Source organism: Girardinichthys multiradiatus, chromosome 13, assembly GCF_021462225.1.
Source record: "Girardinichthys multiradiatus isolate DD_20200921_A chromosome 13, DD_fGirMul_XY1, whole genome shotgun sequence".
Lineage (NCBI taxonomy): Eukaryota > Metazoa > Chordata > Actinopteri > Cyprinodontiformes > Goodeidae > Girardinichthys > Girardinichthys multiradiatus.
The window spans coordinates 34,380,065-34,403,204 of record NC_061806.1 but is presented as its reverse complement, the minus strand read 5'-3'; the positions used below and the strand labels follow the sequence as shown (position 1 = coordinate 34,403,204).

The window sequence follows — 23,140 nt, the reverse complement described above, 5'->3', positions numbered from 1 at the left end:
AGATATAGAGTTTTAGACTGTTTTATTCACTCTCTTATTTTATTTTTATTTTCTTGGTTTCAGTTTTGACTTTATAAATACTTTACAAAAGTACTGTAATTGTTTTACTATAGGCAGAAACTTGTGAATTTGAATTGCTCAGACTGAATCTGTATTCATGTAATTTGAAATGAAATGCATTGATCTGAAAATTTATTTCATTAAATTGAAACTAAATTGGGATGGTTTGTACAATTTCTTTAGACGACAGGACATGTTGCCAGGAATTAAGGTATTATTCCTGAGCGCATTTGCAAACTATAATCTGGCTTTTTATGTTGCTTGTGGGCCAATTTCTTCTTCCTATCTTCCCATCATATGGGCTTTTGCTAAAGGGATAATAATCTTAGTACATGTAAAATTAAACAGAATTTTAGGAAAATTATAAAAGAAGTGTCTACAAATGTTCAAAATCAGAAATAATGTTAGGAATCCTTACTGGTCAAAACAAAAAAAAAACAAAAAAACTTGGTTATGTGTCTTTTTATACAAATGAAACATTTACATTTCTGATTTCAGCTGTAATAGTTTTGTACTCTCTTCAACAGAAAATGTAAAAAATAAATTTCTTTGAGAACCTCAAAGCTATAAGTGAGCAAACGAAACTTTGTAGCCCTCAAACTAGATTGAAACTAAATGTAAATGGACCTAGCAGTGGCTGCAGGAAGAAGACTGAGTGCTTTTACAGTTTCCACTTCAAGAAGATGTTGACTCTAGTGAACAATTAAACATCAACTGATTTCCTTAAATGGCATGTGTATCCGTCTCAACTGACCACTACTTTATTGTTAATGAGAATTACCTACAGCAGTTGTTGTCAACGTTTTTTGATACACAGGCCAATATTGTCGAACTGAAAGCGCTCATGGGCAAAAAAAAACAAAAAACGTTCTAATATTTTTTTAAGCTAAACAATAAAAAAGTGTTTATTTTACCTACTCGAAAATAAAGTAAAGATGGACTATTTTAACTTAATAAACAGATATAATTTGTGGAATTTTATGTAGAAAAGGGATCTGTAAATCTGTTTTAGGGTTTTGCAGGTTCACCTTAATAAAAGAAAGGCATGTAGTTTACTAATTATGGGGGGTATATATTTTTTTCCTGGCTTAGGAAATAGGCTATTTCTAGCAACAAAATCATGATTTTCATTCACTCTTCATTTCAAAATGTTTTCTATATTTAGCCAAGATTTATGAATAGGTGTGCCAAGTCTGCTTTTGAGTAAGATGTCTGGATGTTTGTGGTCCTGTTTACAATCAAATTAAAAAAGCAAAATGCATAGTTAAAAAGAGACTAATTCTTTGTGCTGTATATTTTACATTGATATGTGCCAGGAAAAATCTCATTTTAAACTTTTTTTTTTAAATCATCTACATTTACTGCCTGTGCTGGTGGGAAAATGTGTATCATTCTTGAAATGGGGGCCTCACAAAATCATTCAGAAGGCCACAAATGGCCCCAGAACCGCAGTTTGAACACCCCAGGCCTCTAGCAATTTAGATGTCAGTGGTGTTTATTCACTAGTCCAATGGTTGATTACACCACACTCCACCTCATTTTATCTAAAATTGAGCAGGTTTGTGTATAACCTCTTATATATTGAGTTAATTTTAGCTCCACTCTATACTAGGCGGATAAGTTCTGTCCTTGGATGACCCCCCTTAGCCTACAGAATGTGATGGATGGTGGAATCAGAGCCTCTGGAGATGTGAATGACTCTATGACAGCACTCCAAAACTTTTCAAAGACAGGCTGTGGCATCCAAAATGGGTCAAGAAGTGAAATTGCTGTTCTCATCTCGGAGACTATCATACTTCATAACTAGCATTGGTACCAAGAAAACAAAGTCCTCAAATTGCCAAGTATAATAATAGCAATTTTGGGCCACTCTTTACTGAAATCGTCTGGTGTGACTTCAAAAACTAAACAAAAGTGCAAAAAGAATACTCCAAGAAACCACTTCTTATAAACTAGTTGTACTATTTGCCCAAAATGCCATACTTGAGCCACTTACTGAAGCTCTCCACAGACTGTCAGAAAGAAGGTGTTCTTTTTCTATTTAGAGATTTATCTGAATGCAGTTTTCTGTCTTGTGAGCACAGAGGAAGAGAAACACACACATTCTGCTTACTGTGTAATCAACAACAAAGCAACACCTGACCAGTCTTAATAAGACCTTAGTGTCTTAATTTTATCAGACTTCACACACAAACACAAAATCAGGTTTCTATCTATTCCAAGGTCAATGGTTGATTTAAACTGACCTAAATTAAACCCTATGTCACTCTAACATCAAAACATCAACTTCTTAATTGATACATTTACTGATTATTCTTATAAACTTGCCTTTTTTCTCTAAACAGGAAATGTGTGAGTTTAATACAAAACAAGCCAAACAACCCAAACAACACAATAAATGCAAGTGTAAGCACACATTTGTATTATTATCAAGGTGACATTGTTTTCCTTTTCTTGAATTAAAAAAGCTACACAAATAGATGACAGAGAGCCACTGATCGATGCAGTGCCTGGACTCATGATTCCATTAAGATTGTCTGCTGAAGCCTTGATCAGAGGGAAAAACTCAATAAAGATAAACCATGTTTTCTCGTCGCAGAGAGATGTGCCAGAAGTAAAAATTAGCTTATAGAGATTTTGAGGGAAAATTCAAGTCTGCGCAATCAATAAACTCCAACCAAGAAACATGATGTGAATTGATATAATAGCAGGCTGTATATTTGTTTTTACATTTTGTATCATTTCAGGAAAAATAAAAGTCTGAAAGTCTGAAAACAGGGAGGAAAATAAATGCAGTTCATCAAAAATGAAGACAAAAAATGAACAGCACCCTTCACACTTCCTGGTTCCCTTCTAAAAAACATTTTTTTTCGTGCCAGTAGCAAAAAAAAAAAAAAAAAAAAAAAAAAAAAGAATATATATATATCCGCCCTTTGATTTAAGGACATTCATTCACCAGAAAATAAAAGACCTTATGGAAACCAATTGTTTTCTTTGCAAATTCACCAGTGCCGGACCATCTAACAACCATAACAATTAGGTTTAAAATAAATGTCTTAAGCATCTTCATCACTTATAAGTACTTTTTTATAATAAAAAAACAAAACATTTTTATTCAAAAATAATAAAATAATAATAATAAAAGCATTAGAAACATTCCTTTTTACAAGAAAAAAAACAGAGAACATTTCTGACTGGCAGGAAAATGTTTACAAGAATATTTACCATCTGTACACTCAAAATGAGGAACAACCTCCTTATTAGTTTTGTTGTCATCTATAGTGACTAAGCCATTGGTGATTCTTGTAAAAATAGCCCCCTGGACAAATCAAGTCCTCTTCTGTACCCCCAACACAACCCCTCCAAAAAAAAAGCTCAGTTTGCAAAAAAAACAAAAAACTAATTTTTATAATTCCAGGATTTACCAATCTATGAATTGTGATTTCCAAGCCTGTATCAACCTAAAGTTGTCCTGATATCATGAAAGCACTGCAAACACTGTGTTTTCTTCAGTTTCTGATCAATCTAGAATAATACAGATGAGTTCAAGGAGTATAATAAGTAACATTTGAAATTAAGACATTCAAATGCATTGTAGCTTTCTCAAAAAAGGCCTCTAAGTGTAAGCCATACGTTGTAATTGGCAGCCAACTTCAGGCTCAGCAGTCACCTATGGTGTAGTCAAAATTTCTTACACTTTCCTCAAGACCCTGTACACACCACAGTGGGGCGCTAATTCCCTATGACTGGTTATGCAGATAAGTAAAACATACTTTAAAATAACTTTTAGAAATAGAAAGCCATGTCAGCTGAGGAGCATACAACCCACACTGAGGGGAAAGAGCATACTGAGGCAGAGTTACAAATGAAAGACTTTTAAACAGGGGAGCATAATTTGGTTTTTTTGCAATTTTAAACTATTTCCTTGGCAGACAACTGATGCATAATGGAGTCAGGATTCTACTGTAGAGATGACCCCAATGCTCAAAATTCAAACTAATTCACTCTGTCTGTTTGATCAGCTGCATCTGAACATCTGACATTTAAATTAAACAAACTTGCTCTCAAATCTCACTATTAATGTTTCAAAGCCACCTTTGCTCATGATATTAGCTCCATCTGTTTTCGCTGCATTTAATTATATCAAACATCTCAGAAACTACCTTCCAAAACTCCACGAGTTCCCGCAGAAACCTTTACATCAGCACACAGCCACATTTACTCTCCACATCTGGTGGTATCCATCTTCCTGCAAAGAGTTGACTCCAGTGTAACCAGGATACATTCTGACCACTTAAAACGCTAATTGTTCCACATTTTTAATGACTGCACCATCTGTCACAGCAGCGTGTCTCTGCTTTTTTTGAGTTTGCAACTGCACCTTAATTCAGGTTGCCTGGCTGGTTTCATCTTGTGCATAAAAGATTAAGCCATTGATCAGTCAATCAATGGCAGGTTTGATAATATAGTGAAGAACTTTGTATAAGTGTGACTGCAGTGGAATTAGTCAATCAGTCAACAGAAGGCAAATTAACAGGAATTCTGATGATCAGTGTCATCTAAGCAAAATATGAGTGACAGTTTAAATAATTTAGAAAAGCAACTTTCAAACAGTTTCTTTAGGCATCTAGAGAATTTGTGTTTTTAATATAAAGGAAACACTCTGGTGACCCAACCTTTGGCTCTGTGATCCTCCTCTTTAGGACACTGTCCTCCCTCCCACCAGCGCCTCTTCAGAATCTCCAGCCGGTTGCTCTCCTGCAACTGCAAGATCCCCAGGGTGATCTCATCACGGTATGGAGAGCCTGAGGGGGGCAGAAAAGCAAAGGAATGTGTTATCTTACTCTGAAATGACTGTAAAACAAATTCAGTGATATTTCAAGTCAACCCAAATGCTATCAGGCGGTTGCTTTAGTGAAACAATTAGGTAAACATGCTATTTCCACTGCTTTCTGATTGGATTATATGTTCAGGACTATTTTCTATAAATTTCTGCAGATTCAGTTTCACGATAGAGTTTTGATGAAGTCTTGACCTAACAGGGTTTTACAAAAATATTTATACCCCTTGAACTTTACATTCTGTCACAATATAACCACTGGTGTGAATGTATTTTAATGTCCAATACAATGTAGTCTATAATGTGGTACGGGAAGTAAATGATAAATTGTTTTTTTTTTGTTTTTTACATACAAATAACAAACTAAATAGTAAATAACCTGTATTTAGCTCAATCCGTCCTCACCTCCACTCTAACTTATTTCCCTGACGTTGCTGTTGAAAATAATCTTGACAGCATGATACTGCCACCACCATGTTCATGGTGTGAAGAAGGTGTTTTACAGTTTTATCTTTGTTTTGCCACACAAAATGTTATTTTGGTCTCATGTGTACGGAGCACATGTTAACCACCTTATTGACACTGTTATGTAAAGGCTAGATTTGCAGAGTCCATGACTAGTTTTCCTGTCTATGTATTCTCCCTCCTGAAGTGTGGATCTCTCCAGCTCTCCAGTTACGATGGGCCACTTAGCAGATGGGCCACTTCTCTAATTAAAGTTCCATCTTCCTGGTTTCTTAATTTAGATGGACAGGTATGTCTTGGTAGGTTAGCAGATGTGCCGTACTCCTTTCAATCAATTTCTGAGGCTCTATGAGTAGCTTAAAGCTTCAGATATTGTGCTTATTGGTCTGTATGATGTTTACTGATGTTCTCACAGAACAACTGACTTCACAGAACTACTGACTTTTAATTACAGGTGGATCCTATTTACTAACTAAATGACACTGGAATTTATTTAGTGGTATCAGAGTGAAATACACTACGCTTTAGATTTTTATTCATAAAAAAAAAAACTGATAACATTGTATACTTAATACAATATCTCTTTAAAATGATTTGCTAGTCTGTGTTGGTTGATCATAAACAAACTGAAGTTTGAGGTAAACATACTGTTGGAGGGTCCTGGGGATTCTGAGGGTCAAGACTGAAATGGTACTAAAATTACCTCTAATCTCTTTGGGTATTTCATTGACATACATATTAACTTGTATTAGTAAAAAAACAAAAAAACAAAAAAAGATAGTTTGGTATCTACATGTGAAAATAGATGACAGACATGATGACATAGTCTACATGTAATTAGGATAATATTTAAGGAGTATTACAAAACAAAAACGACCACCACGTACAGTACTGTGAAAAAAACTGAATTCTTCCATTTTGAATCCTTCAAAATATAGCCTATTTCAGAGCTAAACAGTCGGCCACAGAGTTCTCTCACAGAGGTTAGAGCACTGAATGAGGTTCACGTTCAAATATAGTTTATTTAAGATCTTTCAATGTCAAAATAATTATACTTATCATTTGTCAATTCTTGGTAATCAGCATCACACAAAATGATGGTTCCAGAAAGTTCAGTATAATTGTCTATTGATGTGTTAAAGTCTTTATTCTCTACTGCTTTTTTTTTTATTATTATTTTGGATTACAAATGTATTGGTACAATGAGCTTTATATAAGGAAGTAGCAGTGGACATTCATACAGTTTGCTTACTTGGTCCCTTTTTTTCCATCTACGTTCTTTTTTGTTTTAAAGAGATTTGTTTACAGCCAGCTGAGAAATGGATAAAACACAAAAGAAACATTTTAGCTGCGGTTTGTTCATTTATTTTCACCTAAAGTTTGTACTAATGTACTTCAGGTTCCAAATGATCAAACTAAATATTGATGTAAAAAAAAAATAACCAAAGAGATTAGAACTTCTTCTGGAAATATAACCTCCAATTAGGAATCAATACCTCATTGGGCAAGTTTTCAGAAGAATGACTGACTTCAGGTAATTTCAACATTCCCAAAATGTTTAAAACGCAATGATCATCGAAATTATTCAATTATCTATTCACCTACTTAACACATGAGATACAAATTTATCACAGCTCGTTCTTAAAAAAAAAAGAATATCTTCTAGATATTTTGAAACTGAACTCTTCTGAATAGATTTTGTTGCACTTTGCATGTAAATATCTACAGTCATTTTATTCCATTTCTCCAGCTGATATTTCCTTCTTGTCTCTCATTACCAACTTCATGATAAAACATCTAGAAAATCTTTATCACCATAGTTACACTGATGTTGATAATAATGAGAAACATTTAAAGATGGAATATAGGAGCCCAAATGACTTTTCTTTTTTACTCTTAAGCCGATAATAATTGTTTGCTGTCAGTCAGAACGGTGAGCATGAGAGATGACTTCCATCAGGGGTACACAAGAGATCGGCTGTTTATATTTTCATTGCTTAACATGCCGGTTGACTGACAGGAAAGTCTCCTGAAAATATGTTGTTTTTTCCCTTTGTTATTTTCACTGCTGCTCCCCCTGCTCTGTCTGCATCTGTTCCTACAGTGTGTATTCCATAACATGGGCATATCTATGCACCAATGCTTATCGGTAACAAGTGTGAGACAGATGATGAGGTCAGGCCAGACTCTGGCAGAACTGACCAAAGTCTAATTGGAATCAGTATGGATTTAATTTGCCAAGAAGAACAGATGAACAAATAATTTGGCCTGATTAATAGCTAAAGCAGACTTGGCACTCTATGCCTCTATAACAAAGCCTCATTACAATAAAAAAACATTATGTGAATGCATGGCTAAACAGACAAATATTGGGTTCAAATCTTAATATCATTTTTTGAAAGTTAAGGTTTCCTTCTCTTTTGTTTTTAGTAGTAATACATATTTTACAAATCATAGTGTTTTGAAAAAAATGTAACATAATTCAGTCAAGGTTTTACCAGTCCATTTATATTATTTTTTTTATACTTGTCTCATCTTAAGATTGTGTTAAAGCCATCCATAAAGCATAGAAAATAATCTTCTGTTTGTTTTTACAAATATAATAAGCATTTCATAAATCTTAAGCTTTATTTCCGCATAAAATCCATCCATCCATTTTCTATACAGGGTCACAGGTGCCTATCTCCAGCTGGAGGTGGGATACACCCTGGACAGGTTGCCAATCCATCACAGGCCAACACAGAGACACACAGGACAAACAATCATGCACACATTCATTCACACCGAAGGGTAACTAAGAGAGACCAATTAACCTTACAGTCATGTTTTTGGACTGTGGGAGGAAGTCTGAGTACCCAGAGAATGTGTAAATTTCATGCAGACCCCTGGCCAGGAGTTGAACCCAGGACCTTCTTGGTGCAAGGCAACAGTGCTACCATCTGCACCACCATGTAGCCCTAGTATAAAATCCATTCAGCTCAAACTTAAGCACAAAAAGCTGTGAAATAATCCTTTGGTTTAGCACCAGTTGAAAGCTATGTAGCGCATGTGTTTTAGCGAAGCGACTGCCATCTTACAGTGTTTGCAAACCGTTGTTGCTTTTTCTATCACTATGTCAAAACCCTTTCTTACTGGGTACTCAAACAGGCGTCTGCAGCATTTCAATAATCAAGTATTGTCAGCCAGCTTGAGGAGCCCTTTTATGTCAGTTAAGTCCATCAACACAACAAGGCAAGTCAAGAACGACTGCTTTTCTTACTTCATGATGAGGGTGTCAAGCTTAAAACCCTGACCTTCAAAACCAGGAGTCAGAAGAATACTTGTCCTCATGTTGCATTAAAATTCTCATGTCTTGCCAATCACCCTCTACTCACCCAGCGGCATGCCGATGCCGTATCCCTTTGTGTCCAGCAGCCCTCCGATTTGTGTGAGGTTGCAGTTTAGGCTGCGGTAGTACTCATTCATGGTGCTCTCCATCAGGAAAGCATACTTGGAATTAAGGACACGGGCGATGCCTTCTTCTGTGCTCTTCACAAAGACACTGGGCTGCTTGGACTTCATGTAGTTCCACATTCGCTGGTATGTCTGGTACCGCGAGTTCTGAAGGAAAAATGTATGTTAATGAGTATTTTGATGCTTTCCTGGATTAATTGTGCAATTAGTAGGTTAAAACTTATTTTCATTGTTGAAACACAACAATGCTTATTTCTACAGAAGCTCTCTCCCTGTCTCACCATGAAGAAGGTCATGGTGGACCCTCCATGTATGGTGCCATATTGGATGTTGGTTTGGTCAGCGAGGTCATCAGGAGACTCGATGGGCACCTCCATTCTCTGTACAGTGAGAAACGCCGCCAGGTTGGCCGTGTAGGAAGAGATTATGATGAGAGTGAACGCCCACCTGAAGAATGGGAAAATAAAAGTTTTAACCTTTATTCACCTTACACCACTCTCACAGTAACATCTCCCTCATTTCATTTCCTCTCCATGGTTTTATTAAGAGCTGGAAGAGGAAAGCAGTATAGGGAGGCAGATGGAGGGCACTGCGGGAAATGTCAGGAGTTTCAGGTAAAAATCATCAACCTAAACATGAACTCAAGCTGCACCAGCGAGAACCAGGATGTTTCCGCTGCAGAGAAAATGAAAGCAAAGTTTTGAGAAAAGATATTAAAGACAGAGACAAGTTTTAGAAAGGAAAATGGAGAGGGAGCGGGAGGAAGTGCAAGCAAGGCAGATGACACATGCAAATATTCTCAAAAATATATGGAATTATACTTGGCACGCTCTTCAGGCCTAATTACAATAGTTAAACATCTAACAACTTTCAGATAAATTGTTTTAATCACCCTTTTTCAGTATGTATTCATCATTAAATTACCACAACAGAATGGTCAGCCACTGTCACATTTGTGATCTTGACACTGAGCTATTTTACAGCTATGAATCTGGTATTTGTGAGAATAAAAATGTATACAGAAGCAAAAGGAAGGTGGATTTCTGAATTACTGGTAGCTTCAACTTCGAGGAGCAACCACATGACAATTTCCATGCACATACTTCCTTTTTTATACATGATTGTTTGTAGCAGTGAGATATAAAATATTAATCTGTAATCTTTTTCCTGTGTTTTCCAGCTGGCCCTATTTAGCAGACAGATGTAAAAGCGGTCAAAATGTCCTTATCTCAATGTCAGAAAGGAAAAGCTAATACGTCTCGAATGATTTATGTCACCGATATATTGTGGTGGGGCTTTCTGTGAAAAGAGCAATAATCAATGGTTATGATGAATTAGTGCTGCTAAACATTTAACTCATGTTATTTAAGTTCAGGTCTTTGCCTATGGTAAATTTAAGTCTGGCCTTCAAGTTTTTTTTTTTTCAGAGAGCAATACATTCCTCTTTGTGCACCCCCATGAAAGAGAAACTTGCATAGTGTCATTTTCACACTATAGGAAGAGTATGTATGTTCTATTATGACATTTTAGGATCTAGGGGGGGATTTCCTTTAGCAACTTCATGTCTGCTTTCATGGCTTACATGGTCAGAGCTGTGTACGTTGCAGATGTTTTAAATGTGCTCCACTTGTAGAGTAATAAGGTGGAACAACTGATTTCAAATTCTTTTGAGACCTCTTTTAGTGTCTTACTAGGCTCTTAAGCTGCTCTTTTTGAAGGCTTTAGACACATCTTTTGATCTTAACCACAGTTCACACTCTCACTTCGATAGTCAGAAGCACACCAAACAAAATGTCTGAGGTTTAACAAGGGCAAACCTCTACAAAATGTTGCATAATCATGTGCACCTGAAGTGATAAACCTTTGTGTGATTTTAACTATTTTAAGCATCCTAATTTATTCCATGCCAGAAAATGCATTTAATACATTTTGCATTACTAAAATCTCTTTTGTTCAGTTTTTATTTTATTATTTATGTTACTTGAACATTTTGGTATTGTTATACTAAACTTCCATTTCTCTAAATATATTAGAAAAACATACAGGCTATCTTTATTTTTTTCCAAAATGACTTTCAGATGTTTGCTTTAAATGCATAATGGACTTATTTCTAGAAATATTTTTACTAATTGGCATTATATGATCAACTGACTTTAGGGAGTGGTGGCCTAGTGGTTAGAGCAGGAGTTTTGCTTTCTGGAGGGGGACACAAGGAGCTGGGTTCGTATCCCACAGATTGCCACTCTGGGTCCCTGAGCAAGACCCTTAGCCCCAGAAGGCTCCCTGGGCGCTGCACAACGGCAGCCCACTGCTCCCTATAAGGGATGGGTTAAATGCAGAGGGTCTAATTTCCCCTCGGGGATCAATAAAGTATCTATTATTATTATTATTTTATTATTATCAGACCTGAATAAAAGATTTATACAATTGGATCTGAATCTGACTATGATTGGACTGTTGATTGAATTGGACCAATTTGATTTGAATTGTGACTGAATATAATGCTACATAATTTTGCATGAATTGAGCTCATTGGTCTTGTAAATGGGCCATGAAAAAAATGAACTGTATTTAATAAAATGTAAAATATGTATTCCTAACAACACTTAAGAAGAAATAAACGTCACTAATGCTGTAAAACAAGAAGTCATTTCACAAAACTCTTGGTTCAGGTTGGAGAAAGATATGGCATTGATTTAAGCCAAAAGAGCTCCACGACCTGAGATGCAACATGTTTTTTGTGTATTTAATTAAAACCTCCTACTTACTCAAATTTTAACTAGATGTTATCTGAACAAAAGATGGGACTGACTTTTATCTAGAGACTCTAATGCATGTACTTATCAATAAGATATAAACAATGTTTTTTTTAGTTGTTGCTGCTTTTTTTTTTTACTACTAAAATCAAATCGTACAAACTATTTTGGACGATGAGTAAAGCAGCTCGCTTAAACTCAGACCAATGGCCACTTCTACCAAAATCAAGATGCATAGAATTTAACTCTTGGAAACACAAGAAGCAGCTAAATGGATGAAAGCAACAATAAACTGAGCAGCTGGGAGAAATTCACACAGCAGGTCCAAGAGTTACTTACTGGGTCTCGCAAAGTAAACCATTCCCAAAAACGTCATAACCAGCTTATGGGTCTTTTGTGTCAGAATTTAATTGGAAGACTAATCTACTAAATGGATGGCTCCTAATTAACCGCTTTTATGAAAAAAAAAACTGTTGTGAAGGGTTCGGAGATTCATAAGCACAAATTTTGTTTTCCTTTCCCTTTACAACATGAATATAACAGAATCTCTCCTTTGTTCTCTCTTTTAATTATTACACAACGTGGACATGCCAGCCAACAACCCACTCAGACATACAGAGACAGCTATTGGGTTGTTGCAACTTGTGCCACAGCTATCATTAGCTCTTATGAGGCTAAAAGCCAGACTAGCACTGTCAGGAAAAATCCGTAGATGGTCCCTCCAGCCCCTTCAGTATCACTCTACCATCTGTCTAGCTGCTGCTACTTGGACTGAGGAAGGAAAGATATGAAAGTAAACGATACTCAGCCAAAAATACTAATTACAAGTAGAAACCCAAAGTTTTTAATTTATTGAAATATCAATCCAGGAACCTTCTAAAGTGATTTCAACAGGAAAGAATCTTACAACTAAAACTCTGAAAAACAATACTGTCATGGTAGGCGAAGTTGTTGTTAGACCAAAGCGCAGGAAAGAGTGAGGAAGCAGCATGGTGAGAAGATGAATGAATTTAATAAATGAAAACAAATAAACTTACAAAACTTCGGCAGGACAAAGAAAAATACAGGCAGGTCTTAGGACATGGAGCTGTGCGTAGACAGGGTAATATGCAGAGTAGTTTTCAGGAGGAACCAGTGGAGAACAATGAAAATGAGGGAGTATATGTACTGAGGGAAGGAAGAGAATGGACCAATGAACACAAGGAGTTAATCAGAGGGGGATCAGGATGAGCTGGTGGGAGAGAGACTGAAGGTAACGGAGGGAGAGGGACCAATTAACACTGATAAGTAGGGAGTGCAGGGAAGTAACAGAAAACATCTAAGTGAACTGAAATAAGCAAACAATGAGACTGCCAAAAGAACATAAACAGGGAGGTATCAGATCTAAGGAAATACAAACTAAAACATATAACATAGGAATCCACGGTAGTAACACCTAGTAAAACCTAAACACCAGAATGAATCTAATAAACCTGAATAAACTGAAATAAAGCAAGTGAAGAACATGAACAGAACACAAACTACAAACCCCAATCACAGGCAGATTATGACAAATACTGCATTTTCCTGAAATTTTCCTTAAAATAACATGCATCTCTAATAGGTTTTTAATAATGTAAAACCAGCAAACCCATACTTAACATCTAGGTCATCCAGAGTCATTGCATCGACAGAAATCTATTTTTTTCTTAGAATTTGGATAAAATGAAATAGTTCTGCAAGAAATGCTATGAAATGTTCTTAGATGAATTAAGGTTTTATAAGCAGAAACTAAAAAGTAATCAAAGACCAAATTAAGTAAAACTAACATTTGCCCATTATCAGCTAATGTGGGATTAATAAAATCCATCAGCAAATCTTTGCAAAAAAATGTGTAGGAATGGAAACATACTTGATTTAGAAAGAAGACGGAGTGGCAGAGGAGTTCAAATAAAACCTGAGGAGAAACTGACATCGTTTTCTCATTAGAGTCGATACCATCTGTTCACCTTCAACTAATGTTCCTGAAGAGGAAGGAATGGGCAGATGGGAGGAGGGAGAAGTAAAAGCAACATGGAGGTCTGGATTGGAGTTGTCTGCTCTGGTGTTTATTTGTCCTATTTATCCACCTTTGCTTGCTTTCTGTGGCAACTTTGGGTCTTTACTTCATCTTGCTTGCTTCCTGTTATAACTGCAATGACCACTAGGAGATGCTATTTATTGTCACCACTTTGTTCCAGCACATTGACCAATATTAATATTTTACTCTTTTCTTACAGCTATTTTGATTAATACTAAGTAATATCAGTGAGATTAGGTGCCAGAATAATTTCGTCAGTTCACTTGTTTTAAGGTGTGTGGCATTCAAAGTGCTTTTCAGCTCCAGAGGACACAAAACAAACATGACAAATCCACTCTGTGTAATAATTGCAAGCTGTTGCGACATGTTTGTGTATTAACCTTTCATGCTTGGAGAAAACACACATCCCTCATTATTATTTTCAAGACACAAAGAACACCTAATTTTTGTTTCTCATTGTGTCGTCAGTATTTTCAATTAAATGCAGAATGTTACATTTCTTTGATGGTGATTATGTCATTTTCAGAAGATAACAAGTAAAATAAATGTTTTCTTGTGTCCACTGGGAAATGTTGCTTGGACTATTCAATTGCTGCTCTGGTGACACAACAACCTCCACCTGGGGGATCACATTCACCCTCCACCCCTAATTAAAGATTTGCAAGACATCCATCCCTTATTTAGATTAATCTTTTTGGTGGTGTCATAATCTCAAAATGAAAAAAATAGAGAAAAGAATACATTCTGTAATCAAAGTATATTTAATCAGTGGAGAAAAAATAGCTTTTTACAAAATCAAATGGCAAAAAAGAAAATCCAAAGCTCACTGTTAGAGAACTGCCAACAAGAGTGGCCTCATCGGGCTCACCAAGTTTCCATAACAAGTGTTAGATGTTAAGGTGAAACTATGTGCTTTCATCAAATTAAAATAACATAAACAACTCAGCAACAAACACACCAGGTTGGTCCGGTTAAAAATAAAGGATGAATATGTGGAAAAGCAGCTCATATTCACTATCGGTTGTGGAGATTGATCTATGATGCTGTGGGCCAAAACTTTTCTAATAAAAATCTGGTGAAATATTTTGCCTCACTGAGTTTTTTAACAAGATAATGATCAAAAGCACATGATCAGAGCAAAAGCAATGGTATGTAAGACACAAAATCAAACCATCACAGTCCCCAGGCTTAGAGTGGAAGAAGAATACATAAGAGAGGACCAAGAATGAGTGAGAGAGGTTGTGGAAAAAGGATTGATCAAAGACTCCTCTCCTTATGCTCCAGCCTTGTGAAGTGTTGAAGGAAATGGTATATTGCTGTCCTGATGTCAAAAGGGGTTCATCCAATGTTTTGTTTATTATAATTTTTTTTACATTTTCATGTTACTGTAATGAAAAAAATGCACATTTACAGATCAGACTAGATGTCAAAAATGAATGCTAAGCGTGTGGTAAATAATGAATGTGACCAATTAAAGACTACATAGTTGAAATACCAGACTTAAAATAAAACAAATTAAAATACGTCAATTAAGTTACTAAAAACTAAAAAACTAAAATGTATAAATGTGACAATAGAATCAGCACCCACTTATCCCTTATTTTCTTGTCAATAAAATAAAGCTTTTGTTTTCCTTTTTGCATTCAGACCAGGTAGTTTTTGCCATTGTTAAATGAATACATCAGTGATGTGCAAATGTTTTGACAGATCTCATTACCCAATATGCTTATGTACATTTGCTCATGTATTACGTCAGCCAAAACTATTCTTAAAATTCAAAATTGACTTAATGGCGTGTGGTGTAGCAATAGAATGGAGGGCCTATATAAATAGGCTATTAGTCTTTGATGCACCCATCTGGGGTTTGAATCCCGACCATGAGACCTTAGCTGCATGTCTTCCCCAATTCTCTCTCTGCCCATTTCCTTTCTAGTTTCTGTCAAGAAAGGTCAACAGTGCCATAAAATCTAAAGAAAAAACCTAAATTGCACCTCTAGCTTAATGTTACTTTAATAAATGTCAACCATGAACATAGTCCCCAACAAAAAATGTTACTCTCTAGGTACCAACCAGACTCCGCTGACGCAGCGGGTAGACAGGGCCCGGGGCATAATCTCTGAGCCTTGTTGCATGAAGCCTCCAACTGGGAACCACAGACTGTTACCCAGTGTGTACTGGTTCTCCAGGATGTCCTGCCGCTCCCGTAAACATGGGTGAGGGTTGTACCACTCATAAGGGCTGAGCCTAGAGGAAAGAATCAAATTGGCAGAACGTAAACAAATAATTAACACAAAATAAACTATGCTTTGCACAAGGGATGCATTGGTGTTCCGTCAAGACATTGTGTTCCAAAATGTTGATGATCAACGAAAATGTAGACTTTAAAGCATTAAAATCATAAAAACCACCACCAATGACAAAGATAGCCTGAGTGACAAAAAGCTGTTTTCGAATGAATTCATGTATTAACCATTTATAGGGCACTCACTGAAATACTTAAATAGTCAAAATTTCAACCCCAGAGAGTTAATGCAGGATATAAGAAGACATTTTTCTCCTTTTGTGACATTTTAAAAAAAGCTTACAATTCATGAATATCATCTGTAATGTCTGTATATAATAACTTGTCTGATGGTGGTCAAAAGAACAAAAAGAGTGTATGTGAGAATATATAAGAAAAAGCTATCCAAATAAACCCGATCTGATGTTAAAAAAATAATTACCCCTGAAAATTGTTGAGCTGCACATGTCTGCAATAACTTCCATCAAGCATATGCTATAATTAAAAATGAGTGTTTCACCTCACTGCTGAGGAATTATGGCCCACTCTTCTTTGCATAATTGCTATAATTCAGCCACATTGGAGACTTTCCTAACCCTAACTCTTTGTTTTGTTTGTTTCATTTGAAATGAAATGAAAAAAGAAAAAAGACAGATTTGATTTCATACTTTCACAAGGCCATTCAAGTTTTAGTTTGCCTTTTTGAGCCATTCAGAAGTGGATGTGCTTTAGGGTATTGAGCAGAATGTATTGTTCCATCAGTTATGGCAAATATTTGAGGTACTAATACAGTTCAGTTCAATTCAATTCAATTTTATTTATAAAGTGTTAATTCACAATACATGTTGTCTTAAGGCTCTTTACAAAGTCAATTCATTCGACTCATACAGATTTCAAGTCGGGTTCATACATTCAAATTAATCCTAACTATCAAACAGTGCAGTCAGATTCGGTTTATTATTCAACTTCGTTAAAAAGTTTTTCTATCCAAGGAACCCAGCAAATTGCATTGAGTCAGTGACTTGCAGCATTCACTCCTCCTGGATGAGCATGTAGCGACAATGGACAGTCCCTTGCTTTGACTTTGCAGCAATCCCTCATACTGAGCATGCATGAAGCGACAGTGGAGAGGAAAACTCCCTTTTAACAGGAAGAAACCTCCAGATAAGTCATTGATGTGCTCTTGCAGTAATTTTTATAGCATGGCCATTCAAAGCGTGGTATATTCACCTCTGTTCCTTGTTTTCTATATTGGTGGATTTTCTATAATGGCTCACACTGTAGTTCGCTGGAGTCTCAAAAACTTATAAATGGCTTTCTAACCCTTTTCAGAATAATACATGTTAATCTTTGACTCCCCATCTGTTCTTAATGGGAAGATAAGAACAGACTTCTCATCTGTTCTTGCATTTGTTTAGATTGGGGCATGATTTTAGCCTACTTCAAATTGTAAGTGCTTTCCTCATTCTACAGCTCTGGCAGTCATCAGGCCCAGGTGTGGCTAGTAAAATTAAACCAAAACAAAATGTGTTTTAGCACACATAATTCAGGTTTTAACAAGGGGACACTTCTTCACATCAGGCCAGGTTAGTTTGGATACATTTTTACCTTTATTATATGCAATAAATTAAAGACTACATTTTTATTTATTCATGTTGTCTTTGCCTGATATTACAATTTGTTTGATGATTTGAAACATTTAAGTATGTCAAAAAAATTAAAGCAGAAAGACTGAGAGGGCAAACTGCATGGTACAAAAATGGGAAACTTGCTGCATGTACAACAGGTACAAATCTCTCATGGTAGTCTCTTGCTGAACGGGCCCAACTGTGAAACCTTTAGACAGAAAGTCATGAAATTATAAAAGTAATTATTTCAGAAACAACAAGTTCTGTTTTCCTAATACAATCTCTTCTCCCGAATCAAATATAATAATTCTTCATTAGGTTTTGTGATTTTCATGGTTATTTTTCTGGTTTTAGAAATTTTTTTGTGGCTGTGATCAGCAATGGATGAACCAGAGTAAAAGCAGTACGATACGCCCATTGAAAGGTTCATTAGAAAGTAAAGAACAGACACAACTCAAAATTGTGCAAAGTTTAATGTTTCTGAACTGAAAGTATTGGAAAGGTGTCCTACCTGGCGGCAAGGAAAAGAACACAGCTGACGGCGAGGTAGGCTAGCAGCATGAAAAGCCAAACAGCAGGAGAGAAAGGGTCAAGAAAAGAAAAATAACCTGGTTTTCGAGCCTGAAACAGAAACACAGAGAAACACTTTTAGAATTGACGGCATCATTCCCCCATTACTTTTACTTAATGTATGTAGCCTCAAAGAAAACAGTGTTAAAGCTGTCTGCATCAATAATATCGGCATCAATAATGACCTAAAATCAGCTAGAATAAAAACCAGAGTCCAGCACGTCTATATTAAAATGAAATGCTATACTACTAGATGGCAGAGAAAACAGCAATTTCCTGGAAAAATGTAAAAGTAGATACATGCTGAATGGTTAATGGCTAAATTGAGATAGTTAGAACTCTCAGAGACAGATCCTAGCATATTTTCTCATGGTAGCATCTAACCACATCTACCTTATTTGATGACGTAACAAGAACTTGATGGAACTGTAAGAAGATCTTGCGCCTCAGATTCTCTGAATACCATAGCAATAACACAATGAGTACAGACGAATTGAAAGCAGTAGTAAACATTAATTCAGGGCTGTTCAGCATCAGGGGGCAAAAGCGCTGATAAACACGGAGATGTCTTCACTAATGTATGTGTGCCACTCAACAGCTCAGGCAATTAAAGAGATTACAATCTTTTAATGTGCTTGTACGCTTTGTAGACACATGCAACATGTCTGTATGTGTGTTTATAATGTATATAAAACAGATTATGTGCTGCCAGATGTAAATGTATTGTATTGTTGGTTACTTTAAGAATAACAAAGTTCGTCTGAAATTAAACTACTTGTTTTTTTGTTGTTTGTTTTTTAGCTCAAGCTCTTACAATGGATGTAGCATTTACAGTAAGTTATTTCAATGCAGCACATAGAAAAACATAGTAAATTATTTTTGATTCTGGTAATATATAATGAACTGTCCAAAGAAAAAGTGTCATATTTGAAACTTTGCAAAGAACAGGACAAAAAAAAGCTACATATTTATAAATAAAAAAAAAAGAAAATAGGAATGATTCTTCTTGAACAGGTAACAGTGTAGCTAAGGACGGAGCCACGGGGATCACACTCAGTTAAACAAAAAAAAAAAAAAAACTTAATTTCTAACTTTTAACTAAAGTTTAACTTTAATTTATCCCTAATAATTGAATTACATCATTCCAGTTTCCGGAACTTAAATAAAATAGCTTTTTGGCAAAAGGATAACATATTTACTCCAATTATATAAGTTTCATAACTTTTAGTTTTTTTTTTTAAATAATAAAGAACATATTTTATTTATGATCTCATCTAATATTACATATACAGCAACACTATGTCAATGAGTCACTATAGTATGACCACTAATAGGTAACTTTTGCAAGGTATGTAATCCTTAACGTTATGTAGAGATTTGTATCCTAAAGAAACATTGTTTTCAGATCACTCACAGCCCATATATCAGTTGTATTCTTCTACACTAGCAGCTCCCGCAAGCAGGACAGCTGTGGGCTCCTCAAAATCCACCTACAGACCTTACAAATTCCCAGCTACTCGGCATACACTTGAACTCTCCTAAATCTGTTAGCAGCCGACAGACATTGGCATTGCCGTCAACAAAAAAAGTAACATTTTTAAGTCATTCTTATGGTAAACTGCCGTGATTCTCCACCTCAGGGTGTGCTTTTCAGGTTAAGATTTATCCAGCTTGTCTGTGAGATGTGCTCTAAAGCCAAATAATGTCTCGGTAGAGCTTTAAGTCTGCTAAATGCTATCAACTAGTGTCAGTTAAGTCAGCATCAGTCCTAAACTGCTCCAGGCTAAATAGTCTACTATAAGGATTCAAGACCCCAATTTCTCCCCCTGTGTGTTTAGTTGCATTGTGGGTAATGTAGACCTTAGACATTGGCAAGAGAGAAAAAGATCTGAAGTTTTCCTGATTTACAGTGATAGAAAAAATTACACCGTGAAAAAAGGAATGGAGGAGAGTACTATTTAAAGTTTTAACATTAGCTAATACTGAAACCAGACAAGACAGATGTGGTTAGTCTATTTTATGGCATATACTAATATTTGTTTAGCTTTAGTATACCTATACCTAACTTACAAGATTAGAAATCCTTTCTATGAAGCACTTACTCCACAAGAAGTATTCTTGTTTCAGTTTAATTTAAACCGATAATAACGTGCTGGTTAAATTTTAGGATGTTATGATTTGGTCAAAAATCACTGTCACATTTACAACATGCTGCATACAGTTGTCCCCTGGATTAGGACAGAAAAACACTCCATAAAGCCCTTTTAACAAATATATATCACTGTAAAAGAATCATGATAAAATCTCTGGTTGTCGGCTTAAATCGGTGGTCTGTGGTTATTCAGTGTGACAGATGAACTGATTGTCAATTTAGCACTCTCCAGACCAAAGGTGATCTATGACAAATATCAAGCAGCAACAAAAGTCAAGCAGTGTCAGATATTTTGTGTGAAAATCAAGCAGTGTGACTGCAGCTGCGAATGACACTATTTGCCCAGCTGTGAGCTGTAAGAATAAGTGCATTAACACATGTAACCTGCAGTCTATTTATTGTTGGACTGATACCTTGGTCGGATTTAGCTAAGGTGATTTCACTGCAGCAACAATTTGAGCAGTCTGGTATCTTCTCTTGTATAATATGATGTGGGTTTCCAAGATTTAATGGTTTCAAGCTCGCACCGTGTGTCATGTTCAAGTACTCTATGGTTTTGGAAATCATACAGTGAGTGTCTTTGGGCAAATAGGCAATGGGATTAAGAAGACATGAAAAAAGTCTGCAGAAAAAGTAACATTTGTCCTTAAGAAAAATGACCCGGTTATTCCACAAACATTTAATTCAACAATGTTAACAGAAGTTGGCAAATAGGTAGTTTGATACACAATATTAGATTTGTGGGGATAAAACAATATTTAAACAATATTTGTAAAAGACTAATGGTCCCTCTTTTGTTATTCTTACAAACAAGTTAAAGTTTCAAAAGTAACTCCTTTCAATAATCTAATTAATGTAAATCAATTAAGTCCAAGTTTTTCTAGTCTATATATATAGTCTATATATTCTGGTTTGTCGTTTCTCAATCTAAAGTGGTCCTAATGCAAAACAAAAAAAACCATTGAAAATACTCCCTAAATAAAATCCACTCAGACTGTGTAACCTCTTTTTAGGTTGGCCAGTTAAAGTGTGTGAGATGTAGTGTCCCTCTGTGACTAACCTAATGCAGTCCATATTTTTCTGACAGCTTGGACTGGGCTTGCTAAGCAACAGAGGTGCATGTCATTTTTCACATCTTCACAATGCTTTATCAGAGAGGAAAACTGTAGATTGAGTACACATTATGTATAAAAAGCTTTGGTCCCGATGATTCAAAATGAACTATGGTTAAAGCCCTTGCAGGTTTTAAGCATTTAGAGAAACATCATTGTTGCAAATAGGTGGGAACAGAAACTGAACTCTGACATGTTTCACAACTTTAGAAGACAATAAAAAGTTGGAAAAAAAACAAAATTAATGGAAAGATAAAAGTTCCTTAAAAATCTTGAGATTACTATTGCCTTGTGGTTGATTAGCAGATAAATCCTGCTGATATGTGTGTGCCAGCGTCAACATGGCCAGTCACCTCACCTATTCAGGGTTGTTCCCTTAGAAGAAGCAGCTTTGTGTTTAACAAAGTGAATTTATAGTGCCTTGGTTCAAATCCTCCAGTTTAAACTCAACCTGAAGGCAGGAGTTCTTGCCCTGATTGAGAGGATGTATCTCTCACAGCACGTCAGAGCGAGAGCATAAATTGCCTCTCCAGGCCGTTACTGTGAGTAAAAACGTGCTCTCGGTCAACTTAATCTCTAAACAAGCACTTAAGAAAATGCAGCTGGGACACTGCTGTGTGAGCAGGGCTTTCCTGTACACACATTAAGCAGCTGACTGATCACCGAGTCAATAAACTGATGCTGTCACTGTGGACTGGATCAAACATAGAAGACAGATGGTGGAGGTGCATACTAATGAGCTGCAGATGTACATTATCTGCAGGCAGAGACCATGCAGCCATCATAATCCTTCCCTCAAGGAGACGGAAGTGAATCTTTTAATGATAATTGCAAATAAAAGAATCGCTATCTTGATTAATTGTTGCAAGACAAGACTTGTGTTCTGAGCCCTCTGTTTTTCATTTATTTTACATTTCCCAGCACTGAAAGCTGCAGTAATTTTGAAAGGTACATGCCGTGTTTCATCACAGTTCCAATCTATTAAAGTTTATCTTCCTTACTTTTACATGAAGACAATAATAAAAGTAAAAAAAAAAACTGATTATATAGTAAAATTGTTTCTTGAACACCGACAGTAATCAATAAAGTAATGTGTGAAGACAATCAGAATTTCCTATTTCCATTCTAGGAATTTCCAATCATTTTAAATATTTTAAATTGCTGAAAAAACTCACCCACTGATACCTGCCTACTGTCTTTGATTTTGTCAATTGTGTCCTCATCGTTCTGCGCAACCATCTTTGGTGTGACCTATTTTACCACTCACTGCCTGTTTTTTTAGTCTGTGCATATTACATTGTTGATCTAAAAAATCTGGGTCTCACAGAAAAGGCATTCATCACCCTTTGCAAGGAAGTTCCACTTAAAAGAGCTTGCACAAACTGCTTCCGTTCCCTGTCTGTGTCATGTGATCTAGTCTGTGGCTTTACTCACATGTCCCTATCCTGCTTATAGGTTGGAAAAGGGAGCTGTGCTTACTAGTCAATTTTATGATGTTCAAAACAAATTGCTAGGCAGTTTTTTCTGCAGGTTTTGTCTGTACACAATTGAATGTAACTCAGGTCAAGTCAACAGCTCATATGAAAACAGAGATAATACTGCAGCAAGCTGCTTTTCATGGAAACAGGCTAAATATGTGGGTTTATTGAAGACTGTTGCTGTTTATTGCAAGTAAGGTAGTTCTTAAGAAACATCTGATGAATCAATGCCTATCTTAGGTGACGAGTTGTCAGAACATTCTTAATTTATTTAACACCATGTTGG

At 36.0% G+C, this 23,140-nt stretch overlaps 1 protein-coding gene across 1 annotated transcript in view; it reads right to left on the bottom strand.

The window, feature by feature from the left end:
• Positions 1-23,140, bottom strand: part of LOC124879269 (glutamate receptor ionotropic, kainate 5-like) — a 299,585-nt gene that overhangs the window by 5,773 nt on the left and 270,672 nt on the right. The window contains exons 15-19 of the mRNA XM_047383724.1: positions 18,054-18,163; positions 15,704-15,877; positions 9,100-9,265; positions 8,740-8,965; positions 4,737-4,865 (exon numbers count right to left, since the gene is read on the bottom strand). Of these exons, the coding sequence (XP_047239680.1) occupies positions 4,737-4,865; positions 8,740-8,965; positions 9,100-9,265; positions 15,704-15,877; positions 18,054-18,163 (805 nt within the window). The remainder of the gene's footprint in view (positions 1-4,736; positions 4,866-8,739; positions 8,966-9,099; positions 9,266-15,703; positions 15,878-18,053; positions 18,164-23,140) is intronic.